At 50.8% G+C, this 17998-nt stretch overlaps 6 protein-coding genes across 7 annotated transcripts in view; 4 read left to right on the plus strand and 2 right to left on the minus strand.

Annotated features, from left to right (window-relative positions):
• Window positions 1-1137, plus strand: part of PV10_00539 (uncharacterized protein) — a gene marked incomplete at both ends in the record, with an annotated part of 3123 nt that extends 1986 nt beyond the window's left edge. The window contains one exon of the mRNA XM_016364637.1: window positions 37-1137. Coding sequence (XP_016228286.1) covers window positions 37-1137 — 1101 coding nt within the window. The remainder of the gene's footprint in view (window positions 1-36) is intronic.
• Window positions 1138-1889: 752 nt separating this feature from the next.
• PV10_00540 (gamma-glutamyltransferase) lies at window positions 1890-4351 on the plus strand. The gene is made up of 4 exons (XM_016364638.1): window positions 1890-2232; window positions 2285-2303; window positions 2364-2713; window positions 2763-4351. Exons 1-4 carry the CDS (start codon window positions 2053-2055, stop codon window positions 4074-4076), a joined length of 1863 nt encoding a protein of 620 aa, XP_016228287.1. The 5' UTR covers window positions 1890-2052; the 3' UTR covers window positions 4077-4351.
• A 1182-nt stretch (window positions 4352-5533) lies between these two features.
• On the plus strand, window positions 5534-7667 carry PV10_00541 (uncharacterized protein). Its single transcript, XM_016364639.1, has 4 exons — window positions 5534-6074; window positions 6169-6373; window positions 6442-6836; window positions 6906-7667. The coding sequence occupies exons 1-4, from the start codon at window positions 6015-6017 to the stop codon at window positions 7416-7418; spliced, it is 1173 nt and encodes a 390-aa protein (XP_016228288.1). The 5' UTR covers window positions 5534-6014; the 3' UTR covers window positions 7419-7667.
• Window positions 7668-7806: 139 nt separating this feature from the next.
• PV10_00542 (uncharacterized protein) lies at window positions 7807-9103 on the minus strand. Its single transcript, XM_016364640.1, has 3 exons — window positions 8690-9103; window positions 8219-8610; window positions 7807-8151 (listed from the first exon to the last, which is right to left on the minus strand). The coding sequence occupies exons 1-3, from the start codon at window positions 8951-8953 to the stop codon at window positions 7944-7946; spliced, it is 864 nt and encodes a 287-aa protein (XP_016228289.1). The 5' UTR covers window positions 8954-9103; the 3' UTR covers window positions 7807-7943.
• Window positions 9104-9747: 644 nt separating this feature from the next.
• Window positions 9748-11439, minus strand: PV10_00543 (uncharacterized protein). The gene is made up of 4 exons (XM_016364641.1): window positions 11118-11439; window positions 11001-11058; window positions 10767-10943; window positions 9748-10699 (listed from the first exon to the last, which is right to left on the minus strand). Exons 1-4 carry the CDS (start codon window positions 11213-11215, stop codon window positions 9980-9982), a joined length of 1053 nt encoding a protein of 350 aa, XP_016228290.1. The 5' UTR covers window positions 11216-11439; the 3' UTR covers window positions 9748-9979.
• Window positions 11440-12024: 585 nt separating this feature from the next.
• Window positions 12025-17813, plus strand: PV10_00544. Of its 2 annotated transcripts, none has more exons than XM_016364642.1 (2): window positions 12025-13168; window positions 13233-17813. In XM_016364642.1, the coding sequence occupies exons 1-2, from the start codon at window positions 12741-12743 to the stop codon at window positions 17608-17610; spliced, it is 4806 nt and encodes a 1601-aa protein (XP_016228291.1). In that variant the 5' UTR covers window positions 12025-12740; the 3' UTR covers window positions 17611-17813. The 2 variants fall into 2 exon arrangements, with proteins under 2 accessions (XP_016228291.1, XP_016228292.1); XM_016364643.1 differs by having other exon boundaries at window positions 12025-12301; window positions 12350-17813.
• The last annotated feature ends 185 nt before the right edge of the window (window positions 17814-17998 follow it).

Consider the following 17998-nt stretch of genomic DNA (forward strand, 5'->3'; position numbering starts at 1 on the left):
GAAGAGCCAGCCGCAGAAGAGCCAGCCGCAGAAGAGCCAGCCGCAGAAGAGCCAGCCGCAGAAGAGCCAGCCGCAGAAGAGCCAGCCGCAGAAGAACCAGCAGCGGCAGCAGAAGAAGAAGTACCAGCCGCAGAAGAACCAACAGCGGCAGCAGAAGAAGCACCGGCCGCAGAAGAGCCGGCCTCGGATGCACCAGCAGAGGAGGCATCAGGCGATAATCACGTTGTGGAAGCGGCAGCAGTGGGCGCAGCAGTAGCTACGGCCGCGGCAGCAGCGAGAGAAATGAGACATCATAGGAAGTACAGCGAGACGCGGGAACATCGGCCTCGAGATCCTCTGTACGGGCACAAAGCAAGGTTAGAACGAGAAAAGGATAAGGTTGGACTATTTGAGAACGCAATTGGCCGACAAGTGAGCAAAGCGAGAGCCGAGGAACAGCGAAGGCATGAATCGGAGGAGTACAAACAAGAGCAAGAGTCTAGACGGGAAAGGTATGCGAAGAGAAGGGCGGAAGCGGCTGCGGCTCTTGCGGCGCAGGAAGAAGCAGAGCGAGAAGAGAGACGGGCTGCTCGCAGAGCGGCAAAAGAGAAGAGAGAAAAAGCAGAGGCGGAGCGGGAACGCAGACTTCAGGAGGAGGCAGCTCGGATGATGGAGAGACGAAAAGGCAAGGAGCGAGAAGATTTGGGCGAAAGTGATGGCCGACGCAAACAGGGACGCCGGCCTAGCTTTGCTGGGTCCAGTAACTCGACTACCAGTCCTGGGGAACTGTTCCGGGAGACACTGAAGAAATTAGCATCGGGGGAGAGCGAGACAAGTGTGCATATGTTCATTATGAGAGTGAACAGCACCAGTTCCGAAAGGAGGAGGCATCATCACCACCGTCATCATCGACATGGCGAAAACAAGGCAGATGGTGAGGGCGACGAGGGCAGCCAAGGGAGCTCACATGGACAACGCAAGGACACCATATCGGATGAGCATTCAACATCCGGAGAGGAGAGCTCACGAAGCAGGCGACATTACCACGATGACGCCATGTCTGTAAACCGACCGGGTCTTCTCAAGCGAACGTTGAACACATTTACGCAGCATGTACAACTCAGGGCGGCGCTCCGGCCGGAGAGAATTGAGGCATGAAATAGGATAGAAACAACTGGGACTGGCGATCAGGGACGCGTTCATTTGTGGGGGACTTTTCATTTGTTGGTGGTCATTGGCATACAGGCCGATCTATTGTATGATTAATGTGTTACAACAGCCGACTAGACAGCGACAGCATGTGCTATAGATAGGTATCTCCCTAGACAAAGCGAAGATGAGTTGGGTATATATGTCACGTGACGGCGCAAGAGATGTCTTGGTGAAGGATGGATATCGCAAGTGTGTTTCTTTGGATATAGTCGTAGAAGAGCCATTCAAAGAACAAGTCTGGGGTTTCTTTCTGTATGTTAGGAAATTGGAAATGCAGATTTATTAGTCAAACCGAGGCCTAATGGCTGTTGAGTACCAATTCTTTATTTTGAAGTCGCCATCATCACTTTTCTCGTAATTTATTCGCTGTGCCTACCGCCCACGCGCTGTTCCTTCCTTTCCCCTCATGCCACGCCACGCCACACATGGGTCGTGCTTGCCCCACGCACAAGGAGGAAGGAGCAATGATGTTGGGTTTGAATTGATCACAACGATCCACTGTGTGACTGTCCAACAACCACCCGTACCAACCAAGGATGGTCATGACAGTTGCTAAGAAACTACTCGACCGTTCATCTCCGTGAAGAACCTTGACGCCGTGGCATTCACCTTCCCGGCAAAACGTATAAGCAGAGTTCTCGACATAGAATAGCGTCACTGGTTTCACGTGAGTGACCAACATCACTCTTGATGATCTTGTCTCATTTAAATCTTTCGAGAGTCTTTGTTCATTTTTATCTTCTTAAGCTGATTCTGATCCCGATTCATAGACCTCAAGAAATTTTCAACCGTCTCGAGAAGAATCTGCCGTCCTGAACTTCTTCTACCCTGCTCCTCATTTACTCCGACCAAAATATCACAATGGGATCGACCGAGAAGAATTTCCGGGCAGAGGCCGTCTATCCCATTGGGGACCCGCCATTTGTGCAATTCCCCAGCCGGAGGAGCGTTGTCCATAGCACCAAAGGCATGGTTGCTTGTACTCAACCATTGGCAGCGGAAGCTGGTCAGAGGATTCTGAAGATGGGTGGTAATGCTGCCGTAAGTCTCTTGTGTTATATTTCCCGACTATCAGTATTAACATTGGCCTCAGGATGCTGCCGTAGCGACAGGTCCGTCTTGGTTGCCTGCCCTGTTGATTGATGGGCTGTCATAACTAACCTGTGGTCTAGCTGCTGCCCTCAACGTCACCGAACCTGCCTCAACGGGAATTGGAGGAGACATGTTTTGCTTGTGGTTCGACGCAAAGACCAAGAAAGTTCACGCCCTTAACGGCTCTGGTCGAAGTGCCAAAAACACCACTTTGGAACAAGTCCGGAAAGAACTAGGTCTCGCTCCTGGTGCACGTGCAAAGATTCCACCTCAGAGCGCACTCGCCGTCACAGTACCGGGTGCTGCTGCTGGATGGGTGGATACCGTGGAGAGATTTGGAAGTGGAAAACTGACTTTGGAACAAATCCTCACGCCGGCCATCGAGCTCGCTGAGGAAGGGTTCCCCGTCAGTGAATTCTCTGCCGCATTTGTGAGTATCATCCTCCCTTGACTGCAAACAAGACTCATGTTGGATTTAGTGGAAAGACTCGGAACAAGATCTGAAGAACGCTTCTCCGAATTTCCGAGAGATCCTGAAAAAAGATAAGCAAGCCGAGTTCTTTGTCCGAGCACCAAGAGCAGGAGAGATCCTTCGGAATCCCAATCTTGCAAAAACGTTTCGAACTCTGGCGGCAGAAGGTAAAAAGGGATTTTACTCGGGCAGAATTGCCCAGTCCATAGTGGACGTCCTCAAACAGACTGGCGGACACATTGAACTCTCAGATCTAGAAGCCCATCTAAATCAAGCGGTCGAGGAACCCATACCAATCTCCCACAAGTTTCGAGGACAGAATGTTCGAAAGACGGCCACGCAGCGAGTGACCAACGGCACCTCAGATAGTCATTTTGTCGAGCTTTGGGAACACCCTCCAAACGGACAGGGCATCGTTGCGCTGATTGCCCTAGGCATCCTTGAGGAACTTGAACGCACGCAACAAATTCAAACCTTTGCCATCGACGACCATAATAGCCCGCTGTATCTGCATGCAGTCATCGAAGCATTACAAATTGCTTTTGCTGACGCTGCATGGTGGGTTACCGACCCAGAGCACAGCCCCCACGAGCCCGAAGCATTACTCTCCAAAGAGTATCTGGCAGAACGAGCCAAGTTGTTCAACAAAGAAAAGGCCGGCAACCATATCCGAGGTCAGCCAGGACCTAGCCCAGCTCAGAATCACAGTGACACTGTCTACTTTGCCGTTGCGGACCAGGAAGGCAATGGGATGAGCTTCATCAACTCTAATTATGAAGGGTTTGGATCATGCATCATCCCACAGGGGACAGGCTTCGTGCTGCAGAATCGAGGGTCCAACTTTGAGCTAGGACCGGAAGACCACCCCAACCTCTACAAAGGAGGCAAACGACCGTATCATACCATCATCCCCGGCATGATCACACATGGAGATGGAGCGGAACGACAACTTCATTCAGTGTATGGAGTCATGGGAGGTTTCATGCAACCGCAGGGCCACGTTCAAGTACTTTTGAATATGGAAGTGTTTGGCATGAATCCTCAACAAGCTCTAGATGCGCCGAGATTTTGCATTGGAGCAGGTGCACCGGCTGGACAAGCTCCCAAGGCAGGAACAGTTTTCATTGAAGAAGGAATTGACGAAAATGTGGTCAAGGTGCTCAAGCAGATGGGACATGACATTGAGGTTCTAAAAGGTTGGTCCAGAGGCAAATTTGGTCGGGGGCAAATTGTCAGAAGACATGTCGATGAAGAAACAGGGATCCCAGTATACAGTGGCGGTAGTGATATGAGAGGTGACGGATGCGCTATCCCGGGATAGACTAGATGAATCACTGGTTGATCCACCTTTGTCATGTTGATTTGGCCTGCTTCCACGTCATCCCCATACAAAGGCCGATGTTACATACATCAGTCTCGAGCTGGCACAGAACCAACGCATTTGATCAAGAGATTTCTTCAGCCGTGTTGGTGGATTCTAAGAGGAGTTCCTACCATTTCCAACAATTTCAATTCATGGGAAATGTGTTTCCTCTTCTTTCCATGGGATAGCCCTGCTGCCCGCAATAATGGATAGATATGTAGATGTGATGGTACCGATTATCTCGAAGATATAATCTAATCTTATCATTAATCATATCTTATCGGTTTTGGCTTGCCTCAGGGATTTGGGGAAGTCGCCGCCAGTGATTAATCAATTATGAGGCAAGAGGCAGAATCTCCAATTGTCAATAACAATTCTGCTCGCCCCAGCCATCGACACAACCCTGATATCTCATCTCCCATCTTCCCTTCTTCTTCTTCTTCTTCTTCTTCTCTCGCGCTCTGTCTTGTTTCTTCAAACTTGAATTTATCAGCGCGGAATGACTGCTGACATGCTACCAATGCTCCTCATCTGGGGAAGTTTTGTTCCACATGCTTGCTTTCAGAAGGACCCCACATTGGCATTCGGTCTTGATCGTGGGGCTTAAGGTCCCACGAGATGGCCTGTGGCACCCAAGTTCAAACACCCAGAAATTTACTTCCTCCCTCCATCCCAAAGCATGTGAGACTACGGAGTAAGTACTAAATCGTCGCGACATTTTCGGTGTAATATAGGTCTCAAACGCCGAAGTAGATCAGCAATCCATGGCCTCAGGATTTGTGGTGTCCCCGAGTAATCACGGTCTTGTACGGCCTTTCTCTTGAGTATGTGTGGCTTCCAACTCAACCAACCAGACATCATCTGTGTCGTATAGTGAGCAGTCTATCGGCAGTAGATGACGGCTGTTGCTTGTCGTGTGTGTGTAGGTAGGTACCTATTGGAAGCAACAATAATGATCCAACAGCCTGGAAATGGCCCGGGCGACCCTCGTACAATCAATCCTCCGTGTATGGGGCCGGCAGACGGCCTAAAGATGGGGAGGGGGGCATTTACAGACCACCCAGGCTTACTGGGGGGCCGAGGGGCTGACTCCAGAAATCCCCCCTCGTCCTTCTTGATTCTTTGTCAGAGTCGGCTTCATTCCGTTGTGTTCATCCTTGTATCCCACCCCCAGGCAGACAGATTCAAAGGCTGTTGTAGATGGGGTACTGTAGGTAATATCGTTGTGGGGAAGAATCACCCATGACCGTTTGGTTATTGATTTGCATTTTCATTATTTACTACGACCTGGTCAGATGCTACGAATCCCTATATTTATTAGTCTATATTTGGCGCGGCAATTCATGTCCAGACCCATGATTTACAAGCTGAAACTTGGAACTTGACTTTCTCCAAGTACCTATATAGTATTCCTTATCTCCCTGACTGTTGGACGAAGAGTGCTTGATGACGAAAGGATTCAAATTCTCACTTCTCTAATAATACTTATCGGCAGTTGAATCAACCAAGCACCAGGCCACGATAGTGAGCGTACTCCGTACAAGGATCTCGGAACTCTCGTGATACTCCGTCTTTCTTGGTTACAAGTTTTCTCGGCTGGACCCTCTTTGTCAAACCATCGCCATCCCCATCCCCATCTTAACTAAAAGTCATCCCAATCCCAATTCATCTTCCCCACATCGCCGCCGATTCGGTCAAATACTCGTCATCGGACGATTTTCTGTCGTCCGATATCTGACCTTTGTCACCGTCGTCGTCGCCGCCACTGTCATTGCTCCTGTTGCGACAAACCTCGAAACTCCATTTACCCTCCCAATAAATCTACTCAAGGGTATTATCAGTGTTTTCAAACATTTCCATAGTTTGTTTGACACTTGGTCATCCCTGTCATTCGACATGAATTCACTCGACGATTTAAAGCACAACATCACCGAACAAAAGGTGGCTAATGACAAGGTATGCGATTATGCAACTCTCACGTTTCTGTCCACAAAATCAACCCTGGTGTCAACAAGGCCCTTACTGACAATGAACCATTAAACTCTTCCAGCCTAGCAATGGTGTCATTTCAAGAGGCCCTTCGCCAAACAGAGGCGCTTCGGTGAAAGACGTCGATGCAATCCCAGAGCCCACATCGAAACGCGAATGGCAGAAGAAACGCGGTATCGATCCTTCTAAACAGGTCAAAATTGTCAAACTCAGCCACATGAGATATCAACACCCTGATTTGAACAAGATTACCACCTTTTTGAGAGGTCAGTACCTCCTTCCCCTACATCTCCCGAGATACAATACTAACCTCCCGTTTCACTTGATATTGTAGACTTTGGATTACACGTAACCAAAAAAGGCGACAATGAAAGATGGTATCGAGGATACGGATCCGACCAATACGTTTACTATGCCAAACAAGGACCGAAACAATTCCTAGGTGGCACCTTTGAAGTGGAATCACGAGACGAGTTGGAAAAGGTGCTTACCCTCCCCGGTATCAAGCCCTTGACCGATGGAGTGGAAGAAATGAAGAACGCGCCCGGTGGTGGGTATATTGTCTCGGTGGAGGATCCTCAAGGATTCCCCGTCAACTTCATCTGTGGACAGAGTGCGGTAGTGGAAGAGAGAAAGAAACCCGGTAAATTGGTCTTCAACGACGAGACCGATAAGCCGCGTGAGAAGAGTTTTCAAAGATTCGAGCCTGGTCCGGCTGAAGTGCACAAGGTATGTTTCCCCCTTTACGTTCCACCTCGGATAGACCCAGAGCTAGACCACAAGACTAATTCCTCTCAGTTGGGCCATTTCGGACTCAACGTCGAAGACTTCCCCGCCGCAATGGACTGGTACACCCGACATTTCAACATCGTCCCCAGCGACATCCTGTACGTCCCACTGGAGAAAATCGACCCTGAAACCGGTGCGCCCGCACGCAAGGAAGTCGCGCTTTTCGCCCATATCGACCGCGGCCAAGACCTCGTCGATCACCACACCATGTTCCTGACGACATTGACGCCCGGGCTGGAGAAACACGTGCATCACTGTTCATTCGAAGTACATGATTTCGACACCCAAGCCCTCGGCCATCAATGGCTGGCTCAGAAGGAATATACTCCTGTGTGGGGTGTGGGCAGACATATTCTGGGGAGTCAGATCTTCGATTATTGGTGGGATGTTAATGGGTTTATGGTCGAACATTATGCGGATGGGGATCTGGTTAATGAGGATACACCCATGGGATTTGGACCCGCTGGACATGAAGGCCTTGCGGTCTGGGGACCAGAGGTGCCAAAGGAGTTTTTGGAGTAGAATTGAATGAAATGAAATGAGCATGACTCATGGGTCAACGTGATGGATGGATGGGAGAGGAGGAGGACTTGAGGATCAGACTATTGCGGTTGTCTCATAATTTGAACGGTACATACATACCATTAGCATGGCTTTTTTTGACAAGCTAAGTAGTAAGATATCAGTCATGGATGTTGATTCTGCACATAGCTACTTCAGGACATTAGCACACAACCTGCGGCATCTTCTAAGAAATCTCAATTTGACTTGTATGAGCGCCCCTTGGCACTATGATTTATTTGGATTGGGGTTGCGCATGACGACTTTTGCACATTGAATTACAACTTTTGCACATTGCATGTGCCTTTGCCTTTGCCTATCCTAACGATCATCACATGTAAAGTCTATCTTATACTTCTGATTTCGTCACATCCTGGATAGATCTGGCCTTTACACAGGTTTCATAGTCTCATACTCTTATCTTATCTTCCCAATTGCTTTTTGCAACCCATCTGCTCTCCTCTCCTTTCCTCGCAAACTCATCCCCTACCACTCCTCATATCTGACCTTGTTGACTAAAGTACCAATCTTCTCAATCTCGACTCGGATATCACCACCATCCTCGAGAACAACGCGGGGCTCGCGGAAATAGCCAATTCCAGCGGGTGTGCCAGTCAGGAAGATTGTTCCGGCCTCGAGCGTAGTTCCTTGTGACAGGTAGCTGATTTGTTTGGCAACGTTGAAGATCATGTTCCTATTGGACGGAAATGTTAGTCGCATGCAACAAAACTCATGGATCTCGACTCGAGGGGAGAACATACTTGGTGTTGCCATCTTGCACGACGGTGCCGTTGTAGATGGCTTTGATTCCCAGGACCTGAGGATCGGGAATGGCCTCCTTGGTGACGAGGACTGGGCCAAGAGGACAGCTGCCATCGAGACCTTTGCTATAACTCCATTGTCCGGTGGCCATCTGCAGCGTTCGGGCGCTGACGTCGTTGCTTGCGGTGTAGCCTAGAACGTAGTCGAGGGCCTCGCTTTCAGGGATATCACGGCCGGTCTTGCCGATGACAAGAGCCAACTCTGCTTCGTAGTCTGAGGTGCCGTCTTGGGCGACTTTGGGAACAGGGACCACCGCTGGGTAGGGATCGTTCAGTGCGGTCCGTGGCTTTGTGAATAGAATGGGCGCTTTGGGAAGGGCCATTTTGGCTTCCTGCTTGAGTCAGACAAGATTCACGGAAATCTAGTGGTAGAAATTCGAGGTTGAAGGGGAAACTGGAGAGACGGCTTACATTTGCGTGATCCATATAATTCAGGCCGAGGCATCGAATGTAGTTTGTCTCGTCTTTTGCGATGGGTGACAAGAGGGTCTGAACGGTGTAGATATGAGGTGTGACTTGCGATTGGAAGATGGTGCCATTGAGAAGATATGCTTTGATTTCCTTGCCCTCGAGGCTGTCGAGACCGATATCTCGAGTTGTGTCGACAAGTTGACCCAAATGGATCTTGTTGTCTTCCTTCGCGATGAAGCGGATAATGTGTGTTGCTTTGGACATTTTGAGATTGAATTGGGTACTCAACGGTTCGTCGGTCTGCTGTCGTTTCTGCTTAAGCGCACGATTTGGAAACTGATTTGAATTCTTGATATCACCAATTGAAAGGATCGAAGAAGAGCAAAATGGTCGAATGGTCTTTACAGGTTTTCGAAAAAGAGAAAAGCATGACAAGTAAGTGGCATTATTGGTAAAAAGGCCCCACGGTTTGTTTACCAACCAGCCGAGCTTCGGTGTTAACATCATAGTCTACAGGCCGCGAATAGAGCCAATTGAAAAGGATCTCGATTCTTCCGGTATTTCCCCCGCCCCCCACCAAAGCCCGTGGGAGTGGAAGTTTTTGAGGTCGGAGGGGTACTCCGTATGCGTGGTGACAGATCACGGGCTATTTGGGAAAGTTTGTATGTCGGAATTTGTAGAAATGCCGACGGGGTGATTGCGGGGAGGACGAGATTGGCAAGATGGGAGGGGCCAAGGGGCTTTGGAACCGCCATGGATGAGGGGCCGGCAAAGAGAGGACACAGACAATCTCGTACGAAAGTCGCCGCCGATGAATGCCGTCTCCACTCAAGTCTCACAAGGCATTCGTGGGAGCTCTCGACCCTCTAAGGAATCCTCAATTGGCCGTGCATTTGAAGAGCTTGGTAAGACAAAGGGGATTACGGCCGAGGCTGTATTCGGTCGAACTGTAAGAAGCGAAGAAGCGAAGAAGCGCGGAATTTGAGAGAGAAGAGGATGAGAAAGAGGATGAGACAAGAGATGGGAGAGGGAGAAGAAATAGTGAAGCAGCGCAGGCAGCGCAGGCACCAGATGCCAAATGCCCCACCGCAGTTTTTATCAAGGCAGGTGCAATCAACATTGGGTCAACTCGTTCCTTCTCGGTGCATTTTTCATTCAACAAGGAGATTCGCACAATGATAAGCGGACCGTTTTTGCATGATACGTCTCTTGTTCAAGCAACTCATGGGCCAACATGGTGTTGATGCTTTTCTGGCTCGTCCGAGAATTATGGATCATCGCGCTACATCTCTACGTGTGTCCTTCCACAGATCTTGCCTGATATAACTCTCCAAGGTATTTCTCCTCTTCTCCTGTAAGCTCTTTTCCATTGGCATCCAGGGCTTCATCAATCCTCTGCACCGAGCTAAAGCCAATAATGGGACTGGTCACTCGTTTGTTGATCCAGGCCAAAGCCACGTGACTCATCGACCAGCCTCGTTTCTCTGCAATTTCTTGCACTCGCTTCACTGTCTCCTGGTCGACCTGGCTATGACCAGTTTGGGCTTTGTCATTAGAGCTGCGTTCTGTCTTGTCTGAAGAGGGAGGCCGAGCAAGAATCCCTCGACATAGAGGCGCCCAAGGAATAAGACCGACGCCAGTCAGATCACAGAACGGATTCATCTCTCGCTCCTCCTCTCGATACAGCAAGTTGTAATGGTTCTGCATCGACACGAATTTGGTCCATCCGTTGGCCTGAGCGGTGTTCTGGTATAGGGCGAATTGATACGCCCACATGGAACTGGCACCGATGTATCGCACTTTGCCTGAGCGTACCAGGTCGTTCAGTGCTTCCATCGTTTCTTCAGGAGGCGTGTCTGGGTCGAACCGATGGATCTGATAGAGATCAATGTACGTTGTGTCCAGTCTCTGTAGGCTGCGTTCTACGGCATGGAAGATGGCCTGACGAGAAAGCCCACCATGATTGACATAGTCTTTAGTTCGACGCATCTCAGGTTCGTTTTGATAACTCTGGCAGGACGGTCAATTTCGATCTCTCACCACATGACCGGAATGCAGAGAATGGTTGGATGCTCACATATTCTTCGCCAATGTATGCGAAACATTTTGTCATCAAAACCACCTTGTCTCGAGGAATGTGATATGTTTTCAGCGCCTTGGCAATGATCTCCTCCGAGTGACCATTGCTGTAGATGTCTGCAGTGTCCCAAGTGTTCAAGCCACGATCATAAGCTGCTTTCAACAACGGAAGAGCCTGGCGTCATGGGTGTTAGTTGAGGAATGCAGCAATATTGGTCATGTTTTGACTGACTTTGTCTTCATTCACGACCCATGACTGCCAGTCAGGGTCACCAAAACTCATTGCACCTCTACCGCCAAAGTCAGCCTCCTAGGATGTCGAGATCACTAACTCTGGGAGACCACTCACAAAATAGGGACAGATATCCTCAGACCGGATTTACCTAACCGTCTGTATTCAGCTTTCGTGGATTCGAGCGATGCTCGCAGAGCTTCCTTATGGGCCATATTGGGTGTTGTTGGTCAGTAACTTTATCTCGATCGAACTGATCAACCACGCGAGATGCACGTCGTCGACCAAGGCATGGTCTTTATATAATTTCCCCCTCGGTGATTTGCACTGAGTTAAGCTATGTCCGGAAGCTACATTCTCTCATCATGATGCAAGGTGTTTCTGGGCAAAACAGGCTCCCATAAGATCGTCGATGATTCTTTACCATTTGGTATATTCACATTGCATTGAGTGGGTGGACGAGCGATTATTTCTCCGAAGAAACTGCGGGAGTGAGTCATAGCTGAATTTGAGCCAGGGGACATGATGCTCGCAGGATGATCGACTGATAAAGTTTCGTGGGGAGACAACTGATTTATTAGTAACTGGAGAATGAAGTCACTTGGCTTGTGATTTGTTTTGATGGGAGTAAGACGATTAAAGACCGTAGTGTATAACACAACAGGGGATGCTCAGGTTTGCCCTTCCTCAGGTTGGACTTTTGAACCCATCTCATTTTCTGAGTCGATGCCTTCTCATAAATGCCATCGACTAACAGTAGAATTGTTGCTTGCAAATCACTATATCATGACAAGCACCGTGTTCTGACCTGGAAGATGACATTGTAAGTAACCTCTACGGAGTAGGCCTTTCAGGGCCTGTGCCTGTTGAAGTTGTTGCCGGGAAATCCGCCCGAGGCCTTTCCGTTTAGGCGGTCCTGACCTTTTGGGAATGGTCGCAGGCCCAGGGGCGCCGCCTGACGTCCATAAGAACTATTGTCCCCTTCCCAACTCTCTTCCATTCATCCTATTCTCTCTCTCACATACGTCGCCCTAGTGCTGTTAGGAATAGACCTATGATCAGGTAGAGTCGAACGATTAGGTAGTTCAGTCTAGATATATTCCTTGAATGTTTTTCTAAGACTTTAAGTATAGGGGAAGGTCGGTTCCCGACAGCAGCGAGCGTGGGAGGCGAATCCTTGGCGTATATGCTTTGTGTCTTGGCTTGTTTGTTGGGCGGTTGGTGGTGATTTGTCTTCATGACTACAATATATACTGGTATATATACCTCAGTTTCTATAGAGCATCTTGCTTATTATGCAGGTAAGCTGATCTGATCCAGTAGCGACCATTCTAACCCGTGACTGATAGGCTCCCGTTCACCACGATGAAGTTGCCGAGATCTCGATTGACGCCAGCCTCTGCTGCTTAATCCTCGACATCATAACTACACAATGGATTCACAATGGATACACGATGTGTGGCTCGGACTGGTACTCTGCAACAAGACCACGAGCTGAACTCTGAGTGGTGAGATTCCACTCCGGCCCTACAGATATTACCTGCCGGCAACCACCTATTACAAGGCGCCCAGTATGCACGAAGCCCTAGCAGCGGGAGGCTGCAAAAGTGCAGTCACGTGTAAGGGCGGGGGAGTTCAGCCTGATGCACACCCTGTCCACCCCCCTCGGCCTTCCTTTCCAGATATCTGTAATAGCAAAAGCCGCCCCAGAGCTTAGACAGTTTCTCAGACCTGACCGCGATGACCGACCCCCTCAGCATAGCTGCGGGCGTCGCCGGCTTATGCGGTCTCACCATCCAGATCTCACAACTCAGCTACCATTACTTCTCCGCCCTGAAAAGCGCATCGGACAACCAAGCCTTATTCATCCAGGAGCTTTCGGCCTTGACATCGGTGTTTCTGCGGCTGCGACAGGCTACTCAGATCGATGGGCTCGGCGATATTATTGACCGTCGCCAGCCCATGATATCAAAGACGGTGATGGAGGACTGCAAGACGCGGTTGGAAAAGGTGAAGCTCGTGTTGGAGAGGAAAGCGTCGGAGCATGGCATTCGGAAAAAACTAGGTGCGCTCGTGTGGCCGTTCCAGGAGAAGGAGATGAAGGAGACGGTGGAGATGTTGCATCGGTTCAACGCCGTTTTTGCGTCTGCGTTGGCGACAGACCATTTGTGAGTCCCTTGCACTCATGACTACGGTATCGTTGACAGATGCCGGGACTAATGACCAATGCAGCAACGTTTCTGTTGCCGGCTTGAAGGAGCTCCGAACCATGACCTCCGCGAAAGAGAGAATCGAACTGAGAAACTGGCTTAGCCCCTCCTTCACTCCTGCTCCGCTCAGCACTTTCATAGAGAAGCTATGTGAGGGGACTGGATCGCATTTCTTGAACTGCAAAGAGTATTTGGTGTGGAGAGATGGCGCAGAAGGACTTCTCTGGGCATATGGACGGCCCGGCACAGGAAAGACCGTGCTCTCCGCTGCCGTCGCTCAAGATCTGGATACGGCGTCATCGTCAAGCCAGAGCGCAGTCGCATACCACTTCTTCAGCGCGGAACGAAGCCATGAGACATTGGATGGCTTTTTGCGGCATCTTGCCTTGCAATTCTTGGACCAAGCTGACACTGTAACGGAAGATGTTGTTAATCTGTGGAAGAAGGCGAAGTCAACCAACTCCTCCCTCCTTCCCGATGAGATTATCAGTATCATATCAAGTACTGTCAACAAAACGTCAGTGGTATATGCAGTTCTAGACGGCCTCGACGAATGTCCCTTCCTGGCGAAACTGGCAAAGCTGTTGCCCAAGCTATCAAAGACCGGCTTGAAGATTTTCGCTACCTCACGCGATCTGTCCGACATCCGCAAGCATTTCGACAAGTCGTCGCATGTTGAGATCTCAGCTACAAAAGACGACCTAGCGCACTATATCGACTGGAGATTACAAGAAGAGAGCGAAGTCGACTACGATCTCATACCGCAATCCTTCAAATCCGACTTGACCTCTGCAGTGGTAAACCACGTCGATGGCTGTTTCCTGGTAGCACGGCTGGTCATGGACCACATAACTAGCCTTACAACCATCAAAAAGATGCGCCTAGCTCTTGAGTCGCCGCCTGTTGATTACAAGGAGGCATATGGAAGGACGATGGAGCGCATCGCCAAACAAAACGCTGGGCGTAAAACGTTGGCGGTCAAGGTCATGGTGTGGATCTGCTATGCCAAACGGCCTCTGAAACTCGAGGAACTGCAACAGGCACTGGCCACAGAGGATGGAGAGGACGAGATTGATCCCGAGAATGTGGAGAGTGCGAGGTCGCTCCTATCTTGTTGCCTTGGTTTGGTCGTGCTGTCCAAGGCCGATCGCACACTAGGCATGGTGCATGAAACCGCCATGAACTTCGTACGAGCGACGGATATCGTTAACGAAGTCGAGCCAAACCTGCTGATATCGCAGACGTGTCTGACCTATTTGTCCATCAACCCAATGCGCGAGGGTTCCTGCGAAAAGATCGAGGACCTGCAGTCCAGGCTCCAACATCTCCCCTTTCTCGATTACGCTGCGCACTTCTTCGGCTACCACGCCCGGGCGGTAGAAAAGCAGTGCCTTGCGAAACTTGGGGACTTTCTTCGCGATAATTCTCTGCGAGGAGCTTCGTGGCAGGTCCTGCATATCACATCGCACAGAGAGCTGGACGTTGCGACCTATATGTTCCGCGACATACCTCGTTCCGAGTTGCCATTGCATGTGGCTTCTTACTGGGGCTTCTCAGAGCTGGTTCATGACCTGCTGAAAGCCAATCCCCAGCCGCTCTCTGATATCAATGCTCCCGACTCCCACGGCTGGACACCGATGCACTGGGCAGCGTCCATGGGCCACCACGCGGTCGTGCACGCCTTACTCCAAGCCGGCGCGTCGGCGAACGTTCGCGACGCCGCACATTGGACTCCCCTCTTCTGGGCAGCATTCAAAGGCCACGACAAAGCGCTATCCACGCTCCTAAACCACGGTGCAGACTGTTATGGAGCGGACCGCAACGGCTGGACGGCCCTTCATTGGGCCATTTCGGCCCACCACGAAAATTGCATCGACCTCCTATTTCACCACATGAATCAGAATCCCCAGCCTCGAGATCCGTCTGCGGTGAGCATCAGCAAGACCATCTCCCTCAAAGCCCTCACCGTCCCCCAAGCAAAATCGATCATGGCCTCCCTCCATGAAGAAACAAGCCTCCTCAGTCACGCCGCAAAGGTAGAAGACCTGGCCGCCTTTCGCTCCCTCCTAGATGGCGCCGAGGCCCTCCGCCTGGGCAAAATCCGCGGCGCAGCAGACGCCAACGACAACAAGAAAGTAACAAGGGCGAACCCCGCCGGTACAGGCATCTGGGCCCAAGAGCCGCCCGTCCGCGACCTCTGGCGCGGACTGTCGAAATCCGACTACATGTTCTGGAGCGGCCAGCACCGCAAGTCGCCGTTAAAGACGTTTCGGAAGCGGATGCTGCATAACGCTATCGAGGAAGGAAATTACGCAATAGTGGCGGCGCTGCTACGTCTCAGTCGGGATCTGGGCCTGGATTTGAGTCGGGACAGCGTGAATTGCGGGGGTCTCACATATCTACAGATCGCTCTTTGTAAGGGCCAAGTCCGCATATTGGATGCACTGTTGGCGGCGGGCGCGGATATCAATGCTCCGGATGGACGGGGTGGTATGACGCCTCTGCACATAGCGTGCATGGGAAACGACAGAGGGATGATTGAGCGCTTACTGGATTGTAAAGGGGTTGATGTCAATGCGGTGGATAAGAAGGGTCGGACGCCTTTGCATACCTTACTCGAATATGGAGCGAGCAGAGCGTCCGTCGATGCCGATGTAAATGTTGAGCTGTGTCGACTTCTCCTCTCCCGAGGCGCCTTGCTCGACGCTCTCGACAACGATGGAAATACGGCACTCCACATGGCCTGCAAATCGTGGGATGTGAGGCTCATAAACTTTCTGAATGGGCAGGGGTGCGATGTGGATGCTAAGAATGGGATGGGGCTTACCGTCCTTCATTGCCTCTCTATGTGGGACAGCGTCGGGAGCGACCATTGGTACATCCACGCCTATTTCGAAAGAGGGGACATTACGATCCCACAGAGCGCGAACGAGGAAGTCATGGACAGGTTGCTCTCACTTGTTGACGCCGCTCATCTCGACGCCATTGGCTCCCTGTCCGACTGGGGCTTCGACACGCAAACTGGCGAGTATAGACAGATACCCGGCGACGAATACACGCCCTTGGCTTTGGCCATCGCTTCTAGAGAATGGAATCTCGCGGGCCGGCTCATGAACCTCGGGGCACGGTTCTACACGACCGACTCGTTGCAACATTTACTGTACAGTAGCGCGAGAAATGGCCAGGCGGCCATGGTGAAGCTGCTGCTGGAGCACGGGTCAGATTCCAAGACAATGATGGATCCGACCTATGTCAACAGAGGGATACTGGAAGAGGTCGTTGGGAACGCTCCCGTCATGGCACAATGCGATGGGGTGGAATTCTCGCATGACGAGGAGCCCAACACGCAGCACTCTGGGTCTGACTACCGAATGACGATCCACTGTCTGCTTGGAGCGGGAGCGGATCCGAAGTTTGAGGGATACAATGAGTCTGCCATTGAAGCGAGCATTCTCCGCAATGTGTCTGTGGAAATCCTCCTTCAACTTCTCGAAGGAGGTGCAGATCCCTACGCCACAAGCCACTGCGGTTATGACGCCTTCTCTTTGGCCTTAGTACAAGGCTCGTCAGAGAAGCTTCTCCGTCTCCTGGAATTCGCAAAGAACCATGCCCGACAAGGCCACTGGCTGCAGGTATCCCCGGATTTCGACCTTTCACAGCCAGGAGCAGGGACTCAGCTTGTACTAGGCTGTCTCCGGCAAGCTGACCTGATCGACTTTGAATACAAGAAAGGCGAAACTATGCTGCATAGCGCTGTGAGCAACGCCAACCTAAATCTGGCGAAATCACTGCTCGATCATGGCGCCGATGTCAACTTCGAACACGCATACTACGGCACTCCGCTCCACCGGGCCATCGCCCGAATCCGGCGTATCCATCAGGCGGAACTGGGCAAGGAGGCGCGGGAAAAGTCCCAGCTTCCGAATGCGGTCACGTATAACACCACGGTGGGGAAGTCTGAATTGTCGTTCCTCACGCGGGATCGGTATCCGTGGAATAGGTCCACTGCGGGCGACAGAAGGCTCTCGATCGGGGACCTCGTCAAAATCGTACAGCTGCTCGTTGACCGTGGAGCCGATTTGAACGCTGAGGGTGCGAGATTCTCAAAACCGCTCAACATGCTGCTCCAGGTCGCACCTATGGAGATTAGCAGCACCGCGCTGGGCCTTGCGCAGATGCTCCTGGATCGGGGAGCCCCCGTCGCTGCAGTCGCTGACAACTTCACCGTGGAACATGTTGCCCGGTTTCTTGGGCACGAGGAGCTTTGGGAGCGGCTGAGGGATGGTATAAGTGCTGGGGCTGAGATGAAAGAGCGGCCTACGATATTGCACACGTGGGTGGTGCCTTTGGACAAGGACGATACTTATGGTGATATAATGGAGTGGAGGATTAACCGCTAGGATTTAGAATACAATACGGTTAGTAGTTGTGTTTACTAACTAAGGAGACATAACGTGGATGATCTTGAAATGAGATGGCCACTCCACCAAAAGTCGTGGATAATCAATCTTCTAGAGAACGTCATATGTTCCTTGCCCGAAAGGACATTGCAAAAGCAACCCTAAATCGAACAACATTCGGGCCGTGGCAAACATCTTTAGGGACCCTTGTTTTCTACTTTACCAGTTCTTATCACTAATCGCAGGCTGCGGAGCTTCGGAAGTCAATTATCTTCCGTCAGTTGCGTGAGGCTCCCGCCATGGCTTTGTCATCCAATTACAATACATATGTACTATACGAGGATCATAAAGCCTCAGCCTGACATGAAAAATGAGAACCTGTCTAAGA

Source organism: Exophiala mesophila (genome assembly GCF_000836275.1).
Source record: "Exophiala mesophila strain CBS 40295 unplaced genomic scaffold supercont1.1, whole genome shotgun sequence".
NCBI classification, from domain to species: Eukaryota; Fungi; Ascomycota; class Eurotiomycetes; order Chaetothyriales; family Herpotrichiellaceae; genus Exophiala; species Exophiala mesophila.

Bases quoted from the DNA above. Each gene is read 5' to 3' on its own strand.
- PV10_00540 (XM_016364638.1), top strand. From the start codon at position 2,053: ATGGGATCGACCGAGAAGAATTTCCGGGCAGAGGCCGTCTATCCCATT. The intron at 2,714-2,762 runs GTGAGTATCATC...TGTTGGATTTAG, and splicing joins GTGAATTCTCTGCCGCATTT to TGGAAAGACTCGGAACAAGA.
- PV10_00541 (XM_016364639.1), top strand. From the start codon at position 6,015: ATGAATTCACTCGACGATTTAAAGCACAACATCACCGAACAAAAGGTG. The intron at 6,075-6,168 runs GTATGCGATTAT...AAACTCTTCCAG, and splicing joins AAAAGGTGGCTAATGACAAG to CCTAGCAATGGTGTCATTTC. The intron at 6,837-6,905 runs GTATGTTTCCCC...AATTCCTCTCAG, and splicing joins GTCCGGCTGAAGTGCACAAG to TTGGGCCATTTCGGACTCAA.
- PV10_00542 (XM_016364640.1), bottom strand. From the start codon at position 8,953: ATGTCCAAAGCAACACACATTATCCGCTTCATCGCGAAGGAAGACAAC. The intron at 8,611-8,689 runs GTAAGCCGTCTC...TGACTCAAGCAG, and splicing joins ATTATATGGATCACGCAAAT to GAAGCCAAAATGGCCCTTCC. The intron at 8,152-8,218 runs GTATGTTCTCCC...TCCGTCCAATAG, and splicing joins GTGCAAGATGGCAACACCAA to GAACATGATCTTCAACGTTG.
- PV10_00543 (XM_016364641.1), bottom strand. From the start codon at position 11,215: ATGGCCCATAAGGAAGCTCTGCGAGCATCGCTCGAATCCACGAAAGCT. The intron at 11,059-11,117 runs GTGAGTGGTCTC...CTTTGGCGGTAG, and splicing joins AGGATATCTGTCCCTATTTT to AGGTGCAATGAGTTTTGGTG. The intron at 10,944-11,000 runs GTCAGTCAAAAC...CCATGACGCCAG, and splicing joins GGGTCGTGAATGAAGACAAA to GCTCTTCCGTTGTTGAAAGC.
- PV10_00544 (XM_016364642.1), top strand. From the start codon at position 12,741: ATGACCGACCCCCTCAGCATAGCTGCGGGCGTCGCCGGCTTATGCGGT. The intron at 13,169-13,232 runs GTGAGTCCCTTG...TGACCAATGCAG, and splicing joins GCGTTGGCGACAGACCATTT to CAACGTTTCTGTTGCCGGCT.